General features: G+C 36.9%; 1 protein-coding gene across 10 annotated transcripts in view; it reads right to left on the reverse strand.

The window, feature by feature from the left end:
- The window catches only part of MKLN1 (muskelin 1), a 319,909-nt gene that overhangs the window by 88,848 nt on the left and 212,950 nt on the right, over positions 1–18,111 (reverse strand). For all 10 annotated transcript variants that reach the window (XR_004970961.1, XR_004970960.1, XM_036328666.1 and 7 more), the window contains 2 exons: positions 16,546–16,655; positions 13,639–13,831 (listed from right to left, as the gene is read on the reverse strand). Coding sequence is in view for 8 of the 10 variants with exons in the window: in XM_036328666.1 (XP_036184559.1) it covers positions 13,639–13,831; positions 16,546–16,655 (303 nt within the window). In the remaining 2 variants the exon portion in view is untranslated. The remainder of the gene's footprint in view (positions 1–13,638; positions 13,832–16,545; positions 16,656–18,111) is intronic.

The following is an 18,111-nucleotide window of genomic DNA, read 5'->3' on the forward strand; positions in this document are numbered from 1 at the left end:
GAGAAATCACAATCCCACTGGGGAAAATTCTGCGAATTCTCCAAAAGGAGTGACCACAGAAACAGCTCTCATCAGATGAAGGGCCCCATCTCCAATCTTAGGTCATCCTGGACACTGCAGGTAAAATTCAATTCTATAATTGCTTTTTCAAACAATCTTAGCCTCATTCTTAATGACCTGAAAAGCTTACAAATACTCTACCCATCAAGACCTTCATTCTATTTTTCTCCTATCAAAGACAACTGTCCTAAGAAAATACTGTCAGTAATTTTCAAAGTAAAAACAAGCAAACTCTCAAACATTATATAACTTTTATAAAATAATTTTTTAAATATACACACAACTCACAGATGGCAAAAATTCAACACTGACATACATCAAAAAGTTAAAAGTGATTTTGTTTGACAAGATGAGGGTGATTTTTAACTTGGGGGTTTCTTCTTTGTACTTTTATGTTACCCCAATTTTTTGTATCAAACACTATAATTACCAGAAGGAAGGCCACAAAACAACCAGATATATGGAACTATTTTCTGAACCTTAGGAAAACTTTGTAACATAGTTATTACCAATATAAGTCATTTCACATATTTTGTTACCCCTGAAATGCCTATTCTTGCCAGCTCACTAGACACAGCTATGTTTCTACAAGCATTGCTTTGTACACTGACATGAGCTTTTTTTATTGTTTGTTTTAATCCTCACCGAAAGATATGTTTTTATTGAGTTTTTAGAGAGGGAGGGAGAGGAAGACAGGCAGAGAGAGAGTGAGAGAGAGAGAGAGAGAGAGAGAGAGAGAGAGAGAGAGAGAGACATCAATTGGTTGCTTCTGGAACACAGCCCGACAGGGGATTAAACTCACAACCTAGTTACATGCCCTGACCAGGAATGGAACCCGAAACCTTTTGGTACATGGGACGACACTCCAACCAAGCCACAGGGCCAGGGGACATTAGCTTGTTTAAACAAGGATAAAGTATATGCCCAAATATGCCCAAAGGATTTACAATCAGGATTGCAGAAGATAATACTTTTAAAATTTATAATATTAAGTACCGCAAACAGAAAACATTAGAAATTATGATCTTACTCTAAGTCAATAAAATTAATCTTCTTCTGAATAATGATAGTTAATAGTGTATAACCAGAAATGCTCAGTATATTAAATGCTTAGAACAGAAAAAAAGGTAGGGGGTGGGAAAGTTTCCTAGCCACATGGTTGTCATTTCCTCTAAGTCATCTTAATGTTACTAAGTTCCTTACATTTAAACAATCTACTCATAAAAGTCCTCCTTTCAATAAAGCACATTCCTAGTACATAATGGCACCCTGACAAGTCTACCAGTCCACACAAAATATAGTGGGGCCTGAATTACAAGTGTCCCAACTAACGAGTTTTTTGAGATACCAGCTGTCTCTCTGCCCATTTTTTGCATTGAGTTGACAGAGTAATTTGAGTTAACGAGCTCCTTAACGAGCTCGGTCTCGGAACGAATTAAACTCGTAAGTCAAGGCCCCACTGTAGTCATGCAAACATTTAAAAATATTGTTTTGAAAACTTTTTAATTTGCCTCCCTCTTTCCCTAACAAATCCCTTTTGTCTTCACTAGTCTAAAGTCACACAATTTTCTTTGCTATCTCTTACTCTTCTGTGTAGACGATTAGAAAACTTAAAGAAAATTATGTAGATACTAGAGGCCCAGTGCACAAAAATTCGTGCACTTGGGGGGGGCGGGGCGGGGGGCAGGTGTCTCTCAGCCTGTGCCCTCTTGCAGTCCGGGAGCCCTTGAGGGATGTTCACCTACCGGCTTAGGCCCACTTCCCGGGGGATCGGGCCTAAGCTGGCAGTCAGACATCCCTCTGGCAGCCCGGGAGCCCTAGAGGATGTCCAACTAATGGCTTAGGCCTGGTCCTCTGCGCTGGCCAGCCATGAGCTGGCTTCTGGCTGAGTGGCACTCCCCCTGTGAAAGCACACTGACCACCAGGTGGTAGCTCCTGCATTGAGCGTCTGCCCCCTCATGGTCAGTGCATGTCATGGCAACCAATCATTCCGGGTTGTTCCTCCCTTAGGGTCAACTTACATATTACCCTCATATAGGATGGCACTATCAAATCTGGAAATAACTTTTAAAAAGACCTTAAAAGAAGAAATTACTTTTATTGAGTATCTACTGTGTGGAAGACACCACAAAGGTTTACTCATTTACTATTTAAAATAAACCTATGCAATGGCCATTAATTACTACAAAGATTAGAAAATCAAGGTTTAGAGAAGTTAAATAACATGCCCAACAACTCTAAAGAAAACAGAATAAAGCCCCATTCCAAAGTCCAAAACCTTTTCAACTCTTCATAGACAGCATGTGAATATAGATAAACACATATATATAACAGACTAACACACATATAATAGACTAGTTTTTAAATTGAAATCTAACATAAAATACTCTAATAATAGACATGGTAAAATGAAAACACACACATAAGACTCTGGGGAAAAAACTCACCATACTAGATCATTCTACTACAACATTAAACAAATTCAATATAATAAAAGAATAATAAAACTAAAGAAGTTGAAATATATCACAATTTAAAGGAAAAAATACAATCTCTCTCTTAAGACATTGGCTACTGTGGCTAAAGTTTACTTTTTATGTTTTGATTCTTCTCTGGAACATTGGTTTGCCATTACTCCAGAATACTTACTAACTTAACAGAAGCATTCCTGTTAGTTGGAAGTGGTTGTATATCAATGGCCAGTTTGTGAGCTAGCTGTTCTACCAAAAACAATAACAACAGCAAAAATGATTTCTTCTTTTGGAGAAATCATGGCTTCACATAAGACACAAAAGCAAGAAACAGCCCCGGCCTTGTGTGGCTCAGTTGACTGGAGCATTGTCCTATGAACTGAGTGGTCACAGGTTTGGTTTCCAGTCAGGGCACATAGCCATATTACGGTTCAATCCCTGGTTGATCAGGAGGGGTGCGAGAGGCAAAAATCAATGTTTCTCTCTCTCTTACCCTTCCCTTTCCCTTCCTCTCTCTCTAAAATCAATTGGGGAAAAACCACGCACATAAATTATAGCCCTCTCACATCTCTTTACATTACAAATAACCCACTCTATTATTACCTTTCTGACATTTTCATTTTATAATATTAAATCATCCAAACACTGCGAATAAAAAATAATAGAGATAAAAAAAGAATGCTGCACTTTTCAGAGAAACATGATAATGATGACTCTCATTTAAAGACATATTATTGCCCTTTGCCAGGGAAACCGGGTTATCGATAAATAGCCCTGATCAAATCTGGAGCAGCTTACATTTAGTCACTATTTCAATAAAATAACATACTTAAGAATCTTCTTTTACATTTCAAAAAGAAAAGGAGTAATACAAATGTTTATTAAGGCTTTGGTAAATAATAAATCCGTTTCAAAACCATATGAGACATGCTAAAGAAACTTAATTTTTTAATAGAAAAAATTTAAGTTTTAGAAATCGAAGTCATAAGGTTGAAATTCTTTGAGGCAATCAATAAAAACGCTTCAAACATTAAAGCAGGCTAAAGATTTTTTTCAAAATACATTGCTTTCAGTACCTTGTTTTAATGTTCAAGAACTTCCTTTCAGAATCTAAAAACAAATGAGAAGTTCACATGTCTATCCCAAATAATATTCCCTATATTTCTAATTCTTGAAAGGCCTTTTGTTTTGATATTCTATATAATTCAGCAAAAAATTTTAGGCTCTCTACTGAAACAATGACATTCTCATCTATAAAAATAACAAATGAAACAGTGAGGCATTTAAATGTGCCTGTGAACTATCTACATTTTAAAAATGCTATTTTTAAAGAGGAAGCCAGGCAGTTGCTAATATTTCTATATATCTATTTTTGATAAAATCTAAAATAGGAAATCAGAAAAATAAAACTATAAAAAACAAATGGAAATATAACTTTGGAGAAAGCACACTAAGACCTAGTTGCTAACAATTTTCAAACTCTTTAAAGGCTCCAGTCCAAAACTACCTCATTTTCCCCTTATGATTATTATAAACTAGAGGCCCAGTGCACGAATTCATGCACCAGTGGGGTCCATTGGCCTGGCCTGTGGGATCGGGCTGAAACCAGTTCTCTGACATCCCCCGAGGGGTCCCAGATTGCAAGAGGGCACAGGCCAGGAGGAGGCACCCTACTGGTGCGCAATCAGGGCCGAGGAGGGATGCGGGAGGTTGTCCAGCTGGAGAGGGACTGCAGGAGGGCTCCATGGCGTGTCCGGCCCCAATTGGCGGGACCCCAGCAGCAAGCTAACCTACTGGTCAGAGCGTCTGCCCCCGTTTGTCAGTGCACATCATAGCGAGAGGTTGAGCAGCCTTAGCATGTCATTAGCATATTACGCTTTGATTGGTTGAACAGATGACCGGACACTTAACATATTAGGCTTTTATTATGTAGGATAAACACATTTCATATAGTCCAAACTTGTCACAAGCTGTTCTTATCTCCAATAGTGTACACTATCTTAAAAAGTACATGCCAAAATATGAAACTTAGGAAGGAAGCTTTTACCAAAAGAAGAAAATAATGTTCAAACCTCACCTAAGATCCCCCCAAAAAGAGCAGAGATTATAGTACTGCTGCCTGATTTCTCATCAAAACACAGATTACATTTTTTAAAAATTAAAAATTCATTTATAGGTAAATAATGTGTAGAGCATAAAAACTTTTTTGATAATTCAAGAGTAATAATGGCTAGGTAAAAGATTTTTAAAAAATGTATTTCAGCAGTTTGTTCAATTTCTGAAGAAAAATATGAATTAAGGCAGTTATAGTACAATAATAATGGAAAAACTGAACCTGTAAATCTAGGATAGTAAAGCATAGTAGTAAAAAGTATGGATTCAAATCTTAGTTCTGCCACTTGCTAGCTTACACTGTCTTAGGCAAATTACTTAATCATTCTCATTTATTAAATGGGGATAACAACAATACTTACCCTAGAAAGTAGGTATAAGAATTAAACAAATTAATTCTTATAAAGGGTTTCATACATTTAAAAAAAATTTTTATTGATTGATTTTTAGAGAGAGAGGGAGGAAGGGAGGGAAAGAAGGCGAGAGAGTGAGAGAAACACTGAGATGTTGTTCCATTTGTTTACGCATTCATTGGTTGTTTCATATATGTGCCCTGACCAGGACTCGAACCATCAACCTTGGGTATAGGGACATTGCTCTAACCAACTGAGCTACCCAGCCATGACTTTATATAGAATTCAGAAGAGTAAATGGCACATTAACGCCCTCAAATTCATGTTAGTTATGATAATGATAATTATGTAAAATTTGGAACTATACTTGGCAGAAAACTAACAATCTTTTATGCACAAAATGAGAACTTCAACACAAAGGCTAAAAGGAGTTAAGAGAAGGGGAAGTGACTGGAGTACAGGAATAATAAAAGAAGCTATCTTAAAAGAGCTGGCCTTGAAGAATGAGTTAAGAGTGAATAGTGATATAAAGGAAAGTAATCAGGTAAGAGAATACAGCATAAACAAAGGCACAAAGACATGAATGGGCAAGAATATGGAAAAAAGCCATGTTTCCAAAAGCAGCCTGGCAGTCAGGTGGGGAAAAAAAGATTTTGCATTTTGAGTACTGCTGAGAAGAAACAGTATCCTAAGGTGAAAAGCAAAAATCTTGCTATCCTAGAACACAACCCTAGTTACTGACCAATAAGAAACTCATCTCAAGATTCATAATACTAAAAAAAAAAAAAAAAAAAAAAAAATCAACTCAAGAGCTATACAAAGATATAAAAAGGAAGAGAAAGAAAGAATTATTTTAAGTGGCAAATATATCTGATTTAACAGAAAAATGCAGGCATGTAATAGATGAAAATGGTTAAATATTTTACCATGAATATAAAAAAGTTAAGTAAGCAACCCTCTCTATAAAATATAAGCACAAATTAAAGCTATAAACAGTTGAAAAGTAGAAATATAAATATTTGAAAATGATATGGTAAAGCAATAAGAGGAAATAAAATATGAATTGTCAGAATTGAAAGAAAAGAAAAAGAAAAAAATTAAAACATCACAGAAATGAAGGCCAAGGTGTAAGACCATACTAATAACATAGTAATAGAAATGAGATAAAGGATTTAGAGAAGCTTGAAGAATTCAGCATAAATGTGCTGTTAAAAAGAACAAACGAGAAAATGAAAGAAATAATAGACAAAGGCAACATATATTTAATTAAAAGGAAACAAAATACACAAAGTTAACAGTGCTGCCACACTGGAGTTGCCCTGTTAATATAACTTTAAAATAATCTAAAACTAAAATAAAATACTTAAACAGCCATAGAAAAAAAATTTAAATTCAAAGGAGCAAGAGTTGAAAATTATAGTACACTCTTGATAGCAATAATAAAAACTGGCTAACAGCAGAATAATACCCAAAAAGGTATTTGAAGAAGATAACTGTCAACCTAAAATTCCATATCCAGTAAATATATTCAAGAAAAGACATAAAATTGTCAAGCAAACAAAAACTGAGTTAATTTGCATTAGGAGAAATTGTAAAGGAAGTGTTTAAGGCAGAAGGAAGATGATCCTACTTATAAGATCAGCAATACAAACAGTAATGAAGAAAAAAAATCTGGGTAAAATTAATGAACATTGGCTGTACAAAACAAGAACAATACTATTTTATAAGGCCTTTGAATGAAATTTCAAATAAAGGACACTAGCATGAGTTGGAAGGCAAGTAGATGAGAGTTGAAAGTCTATACTAATAATATGGTAATGGTTGAAAGGGAAGAGGGAAAAGGAACTGATGAATTTTGTTAAGTATGTATACTTGTCATAATTTCTAGACTAATCATAAATAAAATATACAGAGTGCATTACTTCCAAATGAATAAAAATGAAAAGATTAAAAAGTAAAAACAAGAGACAACAACCAAAAAGAAGAAGAGATATGACAAAGAATATAATGTAAAATGGTAGGTTTAAATGTATATACTTATCAGTAATTCAAACATGTAAACAAATGGTTAAATCAAAAAAGGGCAAATTTGCCCTAGCCAGTTTCACTCAATGGACCAAACATCAGCCTGCAGACCAAAGGGTCCTGGGTTCGATTCTGGTCAAGGGCACATACCTTGGTTGCAGGCTCCTCCCCGGCCCAGGCCCTGGTCAGAGATTGTGCAAGAGGCAACCAGTGGATGTGTTTCTCTCACATCGATGTTTCTCTGTCTTTCCCACTCTCCCTAAAAAAAATTAATGGAAAAATATCCTCGGGTGAGGATTAACAAAAAATAAAAATAAAAAAGAAGGCAGATTTTAAGGAATCCAACTAAATTTCAAGCAGATACTTCTTTTAAAAAAGAGTTCAGAACAAAAATAAAACATAGCATAACAAAGTCTGTGACTTAGAACTAAGACAATGCTTAAAGGGAAACTCTTGACATCAAACCCTACATTAGAAAAGAAGGATCTCAAGTTAATGGCCTCTGCTTTCATTTTATGAAAATAGAAAAGAGCAAATTAAAACAAAAGCATGTAGAAGGAAGGAAATAAAGACAAAATAAATCAATGAAATAGAAAGAGAGAAACATATATACAGAGTGAAAAAGACAAAACAAAACCAAGAAATGTTTTCTTAAAATAAAAGTATTAGATCTCTAGCTAGACTGTTAAGGAAAAAAAAGACAAAAATTACCAGTATCAAAAATAAGAGATGGCATAAAGGTATGAAGGGGATAACAAAATATTATGAACAACTTTATAACAATAAATTCACCAATTTAGATGAAATGAGCATATTCCTCAAGTACACAAACTACCAATGCTCACTCAAGAAGAAATACAGACTATAAATAGTCCTAAAGCTATTGATAATACTAAATTTGCAGTTAAGAACCTTGCCACAAAGGTAACTCTAACAAGATTTGAGATCTCACTTAAAAAAACTTTTAAGGAGGGAAATGGGCCTACCATATAATTAATAACCACTGCATAAACCAAGGGGTGAGAAGGGACAGATTACAGAGAGAGAAAAAGAAGAGGAGGGAAAGAGGGAGTAAGAAGGAATAAAGGAGGTAAAAGGAGAGGGAGGAAAGAAGACCAAGACCTCAAGTTGAAACTTTAGGAAATTCAGACTAGAGAGCCTGTTGGAGTGCTATTTATGAAACTTTAATCCACCCTTTTTTCACAAAAGTAAACTTTTATTTCAAAAGGAAATAAGATAAATACTGCAAAAATAGGTTTTCTTTGATAATTTCCTGTTCCTAGGTGATTACTTTTGCCCATCATCACTGGATTCTTCCTTTTTTCCCTGGCATTGTCAGAAAGGAAGTGGCAATGTTTGGTTCAGGAATCACCTTTAATGTAAAGATATTTCTAGGTAAATACAAAGCTAAGTAGAGACACTTTCTTAAAATATAGACCTTACTTGAAGAGTGTAGTACTATATATATATATATATATATATATATATATATATATATATACACACATATATATATATAGATGGTAATTTTTGTTTCCCCCATTATAAGATGCTTGATAAAAGATGCTTTGGATTCTCTAGACTTTCCTATTTAGCAAGGAGGAACTTCTTGCCCTTTTCTGCTATGTTTTTAGTGGAACAGAAGCCAAAAAACTCTGCAATGTTTACTTCCTTATTTGGCCAACAAATTATCATCAGTGAAGTCAGTAGCAAACTGAACAACTCTGGAAAGAATGTTTATTAACTAAACACTGTTGCAAGCCAGTTGAGGAGTACAAAAAATATGACTTGGCTCTAAGTCTCAAGAATAGTTACTACCAATTTAACTTGGTTCCTTCCTAGAGCAGGAAAGATAAGTCTACATAGTATATGAGTTGGACATGATTTTAAGAAATTCTCTTAAATGTGTATATAGCTAAACAGACAGTTTTAAAATGTAACTGCTTTTAGCCTTAGAATTACAGAAAGTTGTCAGTTCTTGTTGCTATTATTGTTGTTTACTTTACTTTAACAAAATATTACAGGACAAGAATTTGAAATAAAACAAAAACCTCAAAATTACTTGTGTCTTTCTTATTCTGTAAGTTTAAAAAATATATATAATTCATTCTCTGAAATAACATACATGCATACACATATACTTTCACTAGTGGCAGTTTAATGGTTTGGGGAGGATTACCATACATATTTTATTTGTTTATATTCCAAAGTATATTCTATTTCATACATAATAATCATTTATTTGCAGGCATCATTACCAATTAAATAAGCAGTAACAATGTACAAGGCTGAGAGGCAGGTTTATTGTTGTAACTCAATGGAGCTAGCCGTGGGCAAACTACGGCCTGAGGGCTGGATCCGGCCCATTTGAAATGAATAAAACTAAAAAAAAAAAAAAAGACCGTACCCTTTTATGTAATGATGTTTAACTTTGAATTTATATTAGTTCACACAAACACTCCATCCATGCTTTTGTTCCGGCCCTCCGGTCCAGTTTAAGAACCCATTGTGGCCTTTGAGTCAAAAAGTTTGCCCACCCCTGACTGCTAGAAGCACCTCAATTTAAGTTAACTTTAAATTTATAAAGAAGGCAGTACTGGTTCTGTTTCCTTCCTTTGTAAAATGCTACCAATATCTGATAAGTAAGCACCTAATAATATTAGATGATAACAGTGATAAGATTAAAATATATAAAAACATTGAGAAAGTCTATGGTTCTTTATTTCTTTCTATAAAAGATTCACCAAATTTTATTCCACAAGTTTTATATCGAGCATTAAGCAGCTTTTACTCACAATGCTTTTGACACCAAATGTATGGGGGTTTTTCTTACAGCAACCATTTCTCTAATTCTGACACCAACCAGGTATCCAACAATTCAATTTAATGCTGACATTATCTATCTGGAGTTAAGCATCAGATTCCATAAATTAAACGGCTCAGTCCCACAAGATGATCCCTTCAGATGCCAAGCACAAGTCCCAGAGGTCACAAATCAAGGCTTCCCACAACTCTCCTCAAAGTTCAATAACTCAGTGTGATCACATAATTCAGGAGAGTGATTTACTTATTATTATTATAAAGGATACAACTCAGGAATAACCAAATGGAAGAAAGGCATAGGGCAAGGTATTGGGAGCAAGTGTGTGTGTATAGCTTCCATGCCCTCCCTAGGCATACCACTCTCCTGCCGGAGTCCAACCCCAGCAGGTCTAGGGGTCCCCAAAGGTGTGGATGGAGTCGGCGAAGAAGGAATGACACAGAGACAGCGTTCAATTGATCAGCAGCCTAGCCAGGATCTCTAGCCAGGATCTCCAGCCAAGTTCTGGTCTGGATCTCCAGCGAAGTTCTGCTTAGGATCTCCAGCCAGGTTCTGTGTCCATGTTCTCTTGCTAGGTTCTCCAGGTTCTCCAGCCAGGTTCAGTCACCAGGTTCTAGTCAGGTTCTCTTGCCAATTTCTGTAGTCAGGTTCAGTCCAGGATCTTTTGCCATGTTCTCTCCAGCGAAGTTCTTCTGTCTCTAGAGAACGTTCTGTGTAGGTTCTGTGCCTAGGTTCTGTCTCTCTTGGTTCTCTCTTCTAAGTTCTGTGTTCTGCTGTCTTGTTACATCTGTATTTATACCAGTTGATTCAATCCTATCAATCTCTATTACAAAGGTTAGGGCGTTTCTTATCTCCATTCCAGGGAGTAAAGATTATGTAGCTTAAGCATGATTGTTCATAGTTAAAGTGATTAATTACCCGCCTGGCACTTAGTTGAGGGGTTTTATTCCCTCCCTAACTTCAGGGGAAAATCCCTACCTAGGGAAACAACCTTTCTCAGAGAGAAGACTTTGGTTAAAACACATAGTGCCAAGAAGGTGAGCAAACATATTAAGAACAGTATGCCATATATGCCAGGTCCCTTGAAACAGCAAGGATGGACCAGCTCCTGGCACTCTCCCAGCACTCTGATGTGGTCACCAAATTGAAAGCTCTTTGAGCCAAGTTGTTTAGGGCCTTTTTTTGTTGAGGTTCCACTGGCTGTTGGTGACTAAACTCAATCTCTGATCCCTCTCCCCTCATTAGAGGTGGTGAGGGAGGTGCTACTGAAATTTCCAGCCTCTAATCATATGTTTTGGTCCTTCTGGAGGTCTGAAGCTATCTAGGAACCCAGCCACCAGTCATCTCAGCAAGCAAGACACTCTTATCCTTCCACAGATTCCAAGGGTTATAGAAGCTGTGTGCCAGGAACTGTACAAAGACCAAATATAAATATACTAGGAGCCCAGTGCACGAAATTCGTGCACTGGGTGTGTGTGTGGGGGGGGGGGCGGGGGGAGTGTCCCTCAGCCCAGCCTGCCCCCTCTCACATACTGGGAGCCCTCAGGCGTTGACCCCCATCACCCTCCAATCGCAGGATCGGCCCCTTGCCCAGGCCTGACGCCTCTGACAGAGGAGTTGACCCTCATCACCCTCCGATCTCCAATCACCGGATCGGCCCCTTGACCGGCAGAGGTGTCAGGCCTGGGCAGGGGACTCCCAGCTCCCCGCGATCTCCCGCTCTGCCCCTGCCCAGGCCTAACGCCTCTGGCCTAGGCGTCTGGCCCGGGCAGCGGGGACCCGCAGTGGCAGCGGGGGGGGGGGGGGGGGAGGAGGGTGCCGCGATTGCGCGGGCTCCGCCCCTGCCCCTGCAGGACGCCTCTGGCTGAGGCATCCGGCTCGGGCAGAGGGGACCCGCAGCTGCAGCGGCCCCGCAATCGTGGGCTCCGCTTTAGGCCCAGGCAAGGGACCCCTAGCTCCCGGGACTGCCAGCTTTGACTGTGCCCAGCTCCCATCGCTGGCTCCACCCCTACTTCCTGCTATCACTGGCCAGGGCGGCAAAGGCGCCTGATTCTCTGATCATGGCTGGGGGGCAGGGTAAAGGCCGCCTTTGCCCTGCCCCCCAGCTCTTAGCTCCCCCCTGGGTTTCCGATCACTGTCAGTGGCAGGGGGCTTCTTCCTGCTTTCCCTTTCGCCTCCCTGCATTGTGCCTACATATGCAAATTAACCGCCATCTTGTTGGCAGTTAACTGCCAATCTTAGTTGGCAGTTAATTTGCATATAGCCCTGATTAGCCAATGAAAAGGGTAGCGCCGTACGCCAATTACCATTTTTCTCTTTTATTAGTGTAGATTATTTCAGAAGCACCTATTCTGTTTTTTGTCACCATGGAAGTCATTGTGGGAAACTGTTTTAAAGGATGCCATTGTATAAAGCAGAGATTTTCAACTGGTATGCAATTTTAAAACATACAATACCTGTTTTTTTTTTCATTGGTTTCAGAGAGAAGGGAGAAGGAGAGCTAGAAACATCAACTTTGGGAGAGAATCATTCATTGACTAGCTGCCTCCTGCATGCCCCATACTGGGGATCGAGCCCACAACCCTGGCATGTGCCCTGACTGGGAATCGAACTGTGACCTCCTAGTTCATAGGTCAACGCTTAACCACTGAGCACACCAGCCGGGCGCAATGCCTGACTATTTAGTCTAGGGCACTAACCTCTTTTCTCTTAGATTGTCAAATAAAAAAATGACAGCTGTCAACACAGCAATGGCTGTTCAATGTGAATAAATCAAAATTATATCTTTTCTTTTGTCAGACCTGCAAAACATATATTTTGGTGTGCTGCAGAATTTTAGTAATTAGTTTATGTGTGCCATGGGATGAAAAAGATTGAAAACTGCTGCTATAAAACAACAACAGAGATCCTTTGTAAAAGAACAAAACATATCAGACCTTAAATATTCAAATGGGTGTCATCCTACAACATAGTTACCTTGCGAGATTACATTGTTCTAACATTCACATTTCTTTCAAAACCCAAGAATATCATCAATTATGTAGCATTCACACCACACAGAAGATGTTTCTATTATAAATTTCCTCATTCATTATAACCGTCTATTAATGACATTTTTGGCTTATCCAACCATCTCTTTCCTCAAATTACACTATTATTTTTTATTAAATATATTTTATTGATTTTTTTACAGAGAGGAAGGGAGAGGGATAGAGAGTTAGAAACATCGATGAGAGAGAAACATCCATTAGCTGCCTCCTGCACACTCCCTACTGAGTATGTGCTCGCAACCAAGGTACATGCCCTTGACCGGAATCGAACCTGGAACCCTCAGTCTGCAGGCTGACACTCTATCCACTGAGCCAAACCGGTTAGGGCCAAATTACACTTTTAAACAATGACAATTTGCTACCAACAAAAATAACATAAATAAACAGGCTACTAATACTGAGGATAACATTAAAAGCCTTTTCCAACATGGTTTAGTGCTAGTCAATGTTACCATTCATTTATAAGTGCATAGTTTCCCAAGAAGACAACTTAGATTTAGCTATGTAATTCAATGTCCTTTTTTGTTTTTCAAGTTTCATTACGTTGTAGACCTATCTTCATAAAAGAGGTTCCTAACCAAGGATCTAACAATCTTTACAGAGTAAAAAACAAACAACAACAACAAAAATAAAATAAAATAAAGGAAACTAATAACTCACATAAGCGTACATTCTTTTTAAAAAACTTTCTTGAATATACTTGAAATCACACTAATAACCAACTAAGTTTAATGTCTATAACATACCATTTACAGCTTTTTCAATCAGCTCTTCACAAGCATCAAAATCACCCTTCAACACCAGTTTATCATGCAGATCTGTTAACATAGGATGTTCCAGGGCAATCTTGGTTTTCTTTTGTAGTGATTCAAAGGCTTCTGTATAATTGTGTTGTCTAAAGTGTTTTAGGCAAAGACGAATGGCTTCCTGTTCACGGTACTACTGGAACACAAGAGAAAATATGAAAAGAAGAGATTTGCTTAGTTATTACTATAGGAATAATGAGTGACAACTAACAAACCTAAAGTGAGCATTTATTATGTGCTAACCCTATTCCTTATATCATTATTTTTACTTTTAAATAGTAAAACTGATGCTTAGTCAATTATAATAACCTGTCAAAGGTCACAGAGTATGTAACAGAAAGATATGAATGAGATAAAGATATATGATATAGCTTTCATGAAGATGAAAAATATGAATGAAACCAGACCTAATTCTAGAGCCTCAACTTTCAAGAAAAGCAGAAAAACTATTTATGAAAGCCCACTTAAGATTGCAAAAATTATAACTTCATGGCTTTTACTAATCAGATTATAATGTTGGTACTGAAAGCATAGAAACCATTAAATAATATACATAAATTATATTATGTTTTTTATTCTTGGTTCTTTAGTATCAAGTTATTACTTGAGTGACAAATATTATCAAATATTTATGTATTTTAAATTCACCAACAGGTTTTATGACTCAAAATCATGAGAAAGAGACTGCTTAAATTGTATAATTTTTTCTAATCCTCGACTACTTCATCTATTTAAACAGCAATAAGTAAAAATCTCAATGAACTAGAATTCCAAAACAGGAATGTTTAATTTACTAAATCTTTCCTGTAATAGGATGAATGCCAAAAATACAAGCTCATATAAAGAATTTTTAAAGATAAACAGTAAGTTCAAGAATACGTTTTGAGATTTCCAAATTTTCTAAATAAGAATGAACAAAACTAATGACACAAGCAATACATGATAATCAAATAAAAATATGATTTACTTGTAAGCAATATCTTTTAATAAAACAGGAAAATAAGATGCTACCTTTTAGGAAGCAAGAAAAAAAAATCAGTTGGCTGATTTTTTTTTTAATAAAAGGTTATCAAAAATACTTCCTTAAGCACTATAGTTAACCAAGATTCTCCCTCATCAAATAATAAAAAAAACGATTCTATACCCAAACTAATTTTACATTATTAGTTTCTTACCCTTGGCCTATAAATAAAGATTTATCATAACTATCCAGAACCATATTAAACAGTAATACCTTCTTATTGTGTTGACCATAGGAGTCTGAATCATATCCCCATTTAAATTTTCTATCAGGTGGCATGTAGATACATAGAAGATTTATGAAATAATAGAATTTTAATGCTTCAAAAAAGGATTGACTCTCAGAGGGTAAAGACTTTAATTTTAATTTCTAGAGGTTCAGAGTAAATATAGAGAACTTGAAAAGTGAATGTGGTTGAACAATTTTAAGTTCTCAAATATAATCTTTTCAGTGTTGGGGAAAGAGGTGAAATTTGCAACTTCCTGAAATATCAAGAGTTCATGTGAATACATTAAAGAAAACGCACATTCATTTCATAGACTAAAGGGAAAATTCAACTATCAGAAGAGCTAAATCTTTTTTACTTAAAGAAGCACTTATCCAAAATTTACTATCTATTATGTGAATTACATATTGTAAAGGTGTTTTTGTAACATTTAAAAATATCGTCTTTACCTTGAAAGAATTTACAATATTGAGATCCAAAAATATACAGAAAAGTCAGCATCTATTTTAAATTGAATATAATCAAATGCCAAAAATAAATTAGTCAAAAATTTCTCAATTAAACTGACCAAAAAAGCTGAAATTCCATACAAAAATACTATATTGTTTCCCAATCTCCTATGAGTAAATCAGTTTACTCACAAATAAAAATATCAGGAACTAGTGACAAGAAAGAGGCCTTCCCCCAAATTAGCCAAGAGTCAAATAAATAGACATTAAAAACAAAAATGAAGCATGGAAGATATTTAAAAAAAGCAGAACGCCTAGTTCTCAATAATTTAAACTCACATTTCTCAGCCGAATCTATATAAAATGACTTATGAATAAAATCGTTAAATATGCCCAGCCAGCGTTGGCCCAGTGGTTGAGCATCGACCTATGAACCAAGAGGTCACAACTCAAATCCCAGTGGGGGTATGCAGGAGGCAGTTGATCAATGAGTCTCTCTCATCACTGGTGTTCTAGCTCTCTCTCCCACTCCCTTCCTCTCTAAAATCAAAAAAATATATTTTTTAAAAAACTGTAAATTTAATTTTTTTTTGCTGTAAACACATCATAATATTTATAGAAACTGTTTCAAATTCTTTAAAAAGAAAAGCAAAACTTCTTATAAAGGAATTCTTCATAGGAATGAAGGCATATATGATAAAAGCAATTTAGAACCAAAACTATCCCACTAAAAACTGTGTTTAAATATTTCAATCAATATAGGTTAAAAACAAAATTAATGGTCAGATTATAATAATAATATAATAGCAGATTCTGGAGCCAGAATGCCCGAGTCTATATACTGGCTTAACCACTTTATAACTATGTGATCTTAGGCAAAATACTTAACCTCTCAGTGTTTCATTTCATCATCTATAAAATACAGATAATAACTGTACTTGATCTCATAGAGTGGTAATGATTTAATAAGTAATAAAGGCTGCTTAGAAGCTGAGAGAATATAAATGCGTAATACAATTACTTGATTAATCATACTAATTACCATTATTCTCAGTATTGTAAACTATTCTCAATGAAGACAAGAGAGTAACACAATTCTCTCTTTACAGGCATTAGAAACATGATATAAGGATTTTAAAATACAGTCCTACCTTGCTGTACCAGTTGAGACAAGGTTGTACTACATCGGGATCATCAATGCCACTAAGTTCAACATACCAGATGCTAAAGTTAAAGCTGGGTCCCCAGGATAAGAGTGGAACTTTGAGGAGAAAACAAAAAAAAAAAAAGGAAGAAAGAAAAATAAAAAAAATAACATAGTTTAAATAAAACTTTAGCAAAGTAAAATCACTATTCAAGCCTATTAGGAGTCATTCAACAAATTTTCTCTCAACACTTTCTTTCTTTGTGCCTAGCATTGTACTATTAAGTGCTGGGGCTACAAGAGCAAAATGAAACATGACTACCATCATGAGGTTTCTTTAATTATAAAAATACTAGAGGCCCTCTAGTATGCATGTAACATCTTTGGTTAATCTCTTCCCATCCTTCCCCCCTCCCTCTGAGATTCATCAGTCTGTTCCATGTTTCCATGCCTGTAGTTTCCGCTCCTATGTTGAGTGTCTGCCTCCTGGTGGTCAGTGCGTGTCATAGCTCCTGATCAGCCAGTCGTTTGGCCGGTCACTTAGGCTTTTATGTATATAGATAGACTAGAGGGCTGGTGCATTCATGCCCCTGTGGGATCCCTTGGCCTGGCCTGCGGGGATAGGGCCAAAACTGGCTCTCCGACATCCACTGAGGGGTCTCAGATTGAGAAAGGGCGGTTCTCGGGTGATGCACCCTGGAATCAGGCTCCCTCCTCTCTGGTTCTGGGTGTGTCACCCAAGAACCACAGCTTCCAAGTCACTGCAGCTTGGCAGCTCTTGCATTGAGCGTCTGTCCCCTAGTGGTCAGTGTGCATCATAGCTACCAGTCGGACAGTAAAACGGTCATCTGGTCAGCCAGTCGCTTAGGCTTTTATATATATAGATAGTAAGATAACGTCAAAGTGGTGATTTACATATCCCCCCAAAAACAGGGTCAGGGCTAGATGATTTAGGCAAATTCTACCATACCCACAAGAAACAAAAAATTATGATGTAATTTAAAATATATCAGAAAGAGACTGAAAGTTCAATTACTTATCAAAGTGGCACAATCCTGAAAACAAATTCAGAAGAAATAAAATCTGCAGCCAATCTCAACTATAAGGACATATTACATAAAATTTTTTAAGTTGCAAAAAATACTACCAGGTTTTCATTGTAACCATTGTAGAGTTCTTTCTATGAATAAAAGGATGGTTAAATAATAGGAGCTATCTATATATATAAAAGCCTAAGTGCTGGTTACAACCAAACAACCAGTCGACCAGTCGCTATGATGCACACTGACCACCGGGGGGGGGGCAGATGCTCCACACAGGAGCTGTCAGTACGCTCCCACAGCCAACCTCGCTCAGCCCCTTACCCCAGCCAGCCGGCCCCCATTAGTCTCTGGTGCTAAACCATACATAGAGACCTGCCTCTGGTGCTAAACCATTCGTAGAGACATAGCAGAGCAGCTCCCGTGCTGCGATCTATTGAAAGTCAGTCCTCGACACAAGGGTTTGTTGGTGGCGAGGGAAAGAGGAGGGGAGGAGGCAGGGAACTACGCAGTGGTGGGGCACCGTTGGACCG

Source organism: Myotis myotis, unplaced genomic scaffold (genome assembly GCF_014108235.1).
Source record: "Myotis myotis isolate mMyoMyo1 unplaced genomic scaffold, mMyoMyo1.p scaffold_m19_p_11, whole genome shotgun sequence".
NCBI lineage: Eukaryota > Metazoa > Chordata > Mammalia > Chiroptera > Vespertilionidae > Myotis > Myotis myotis.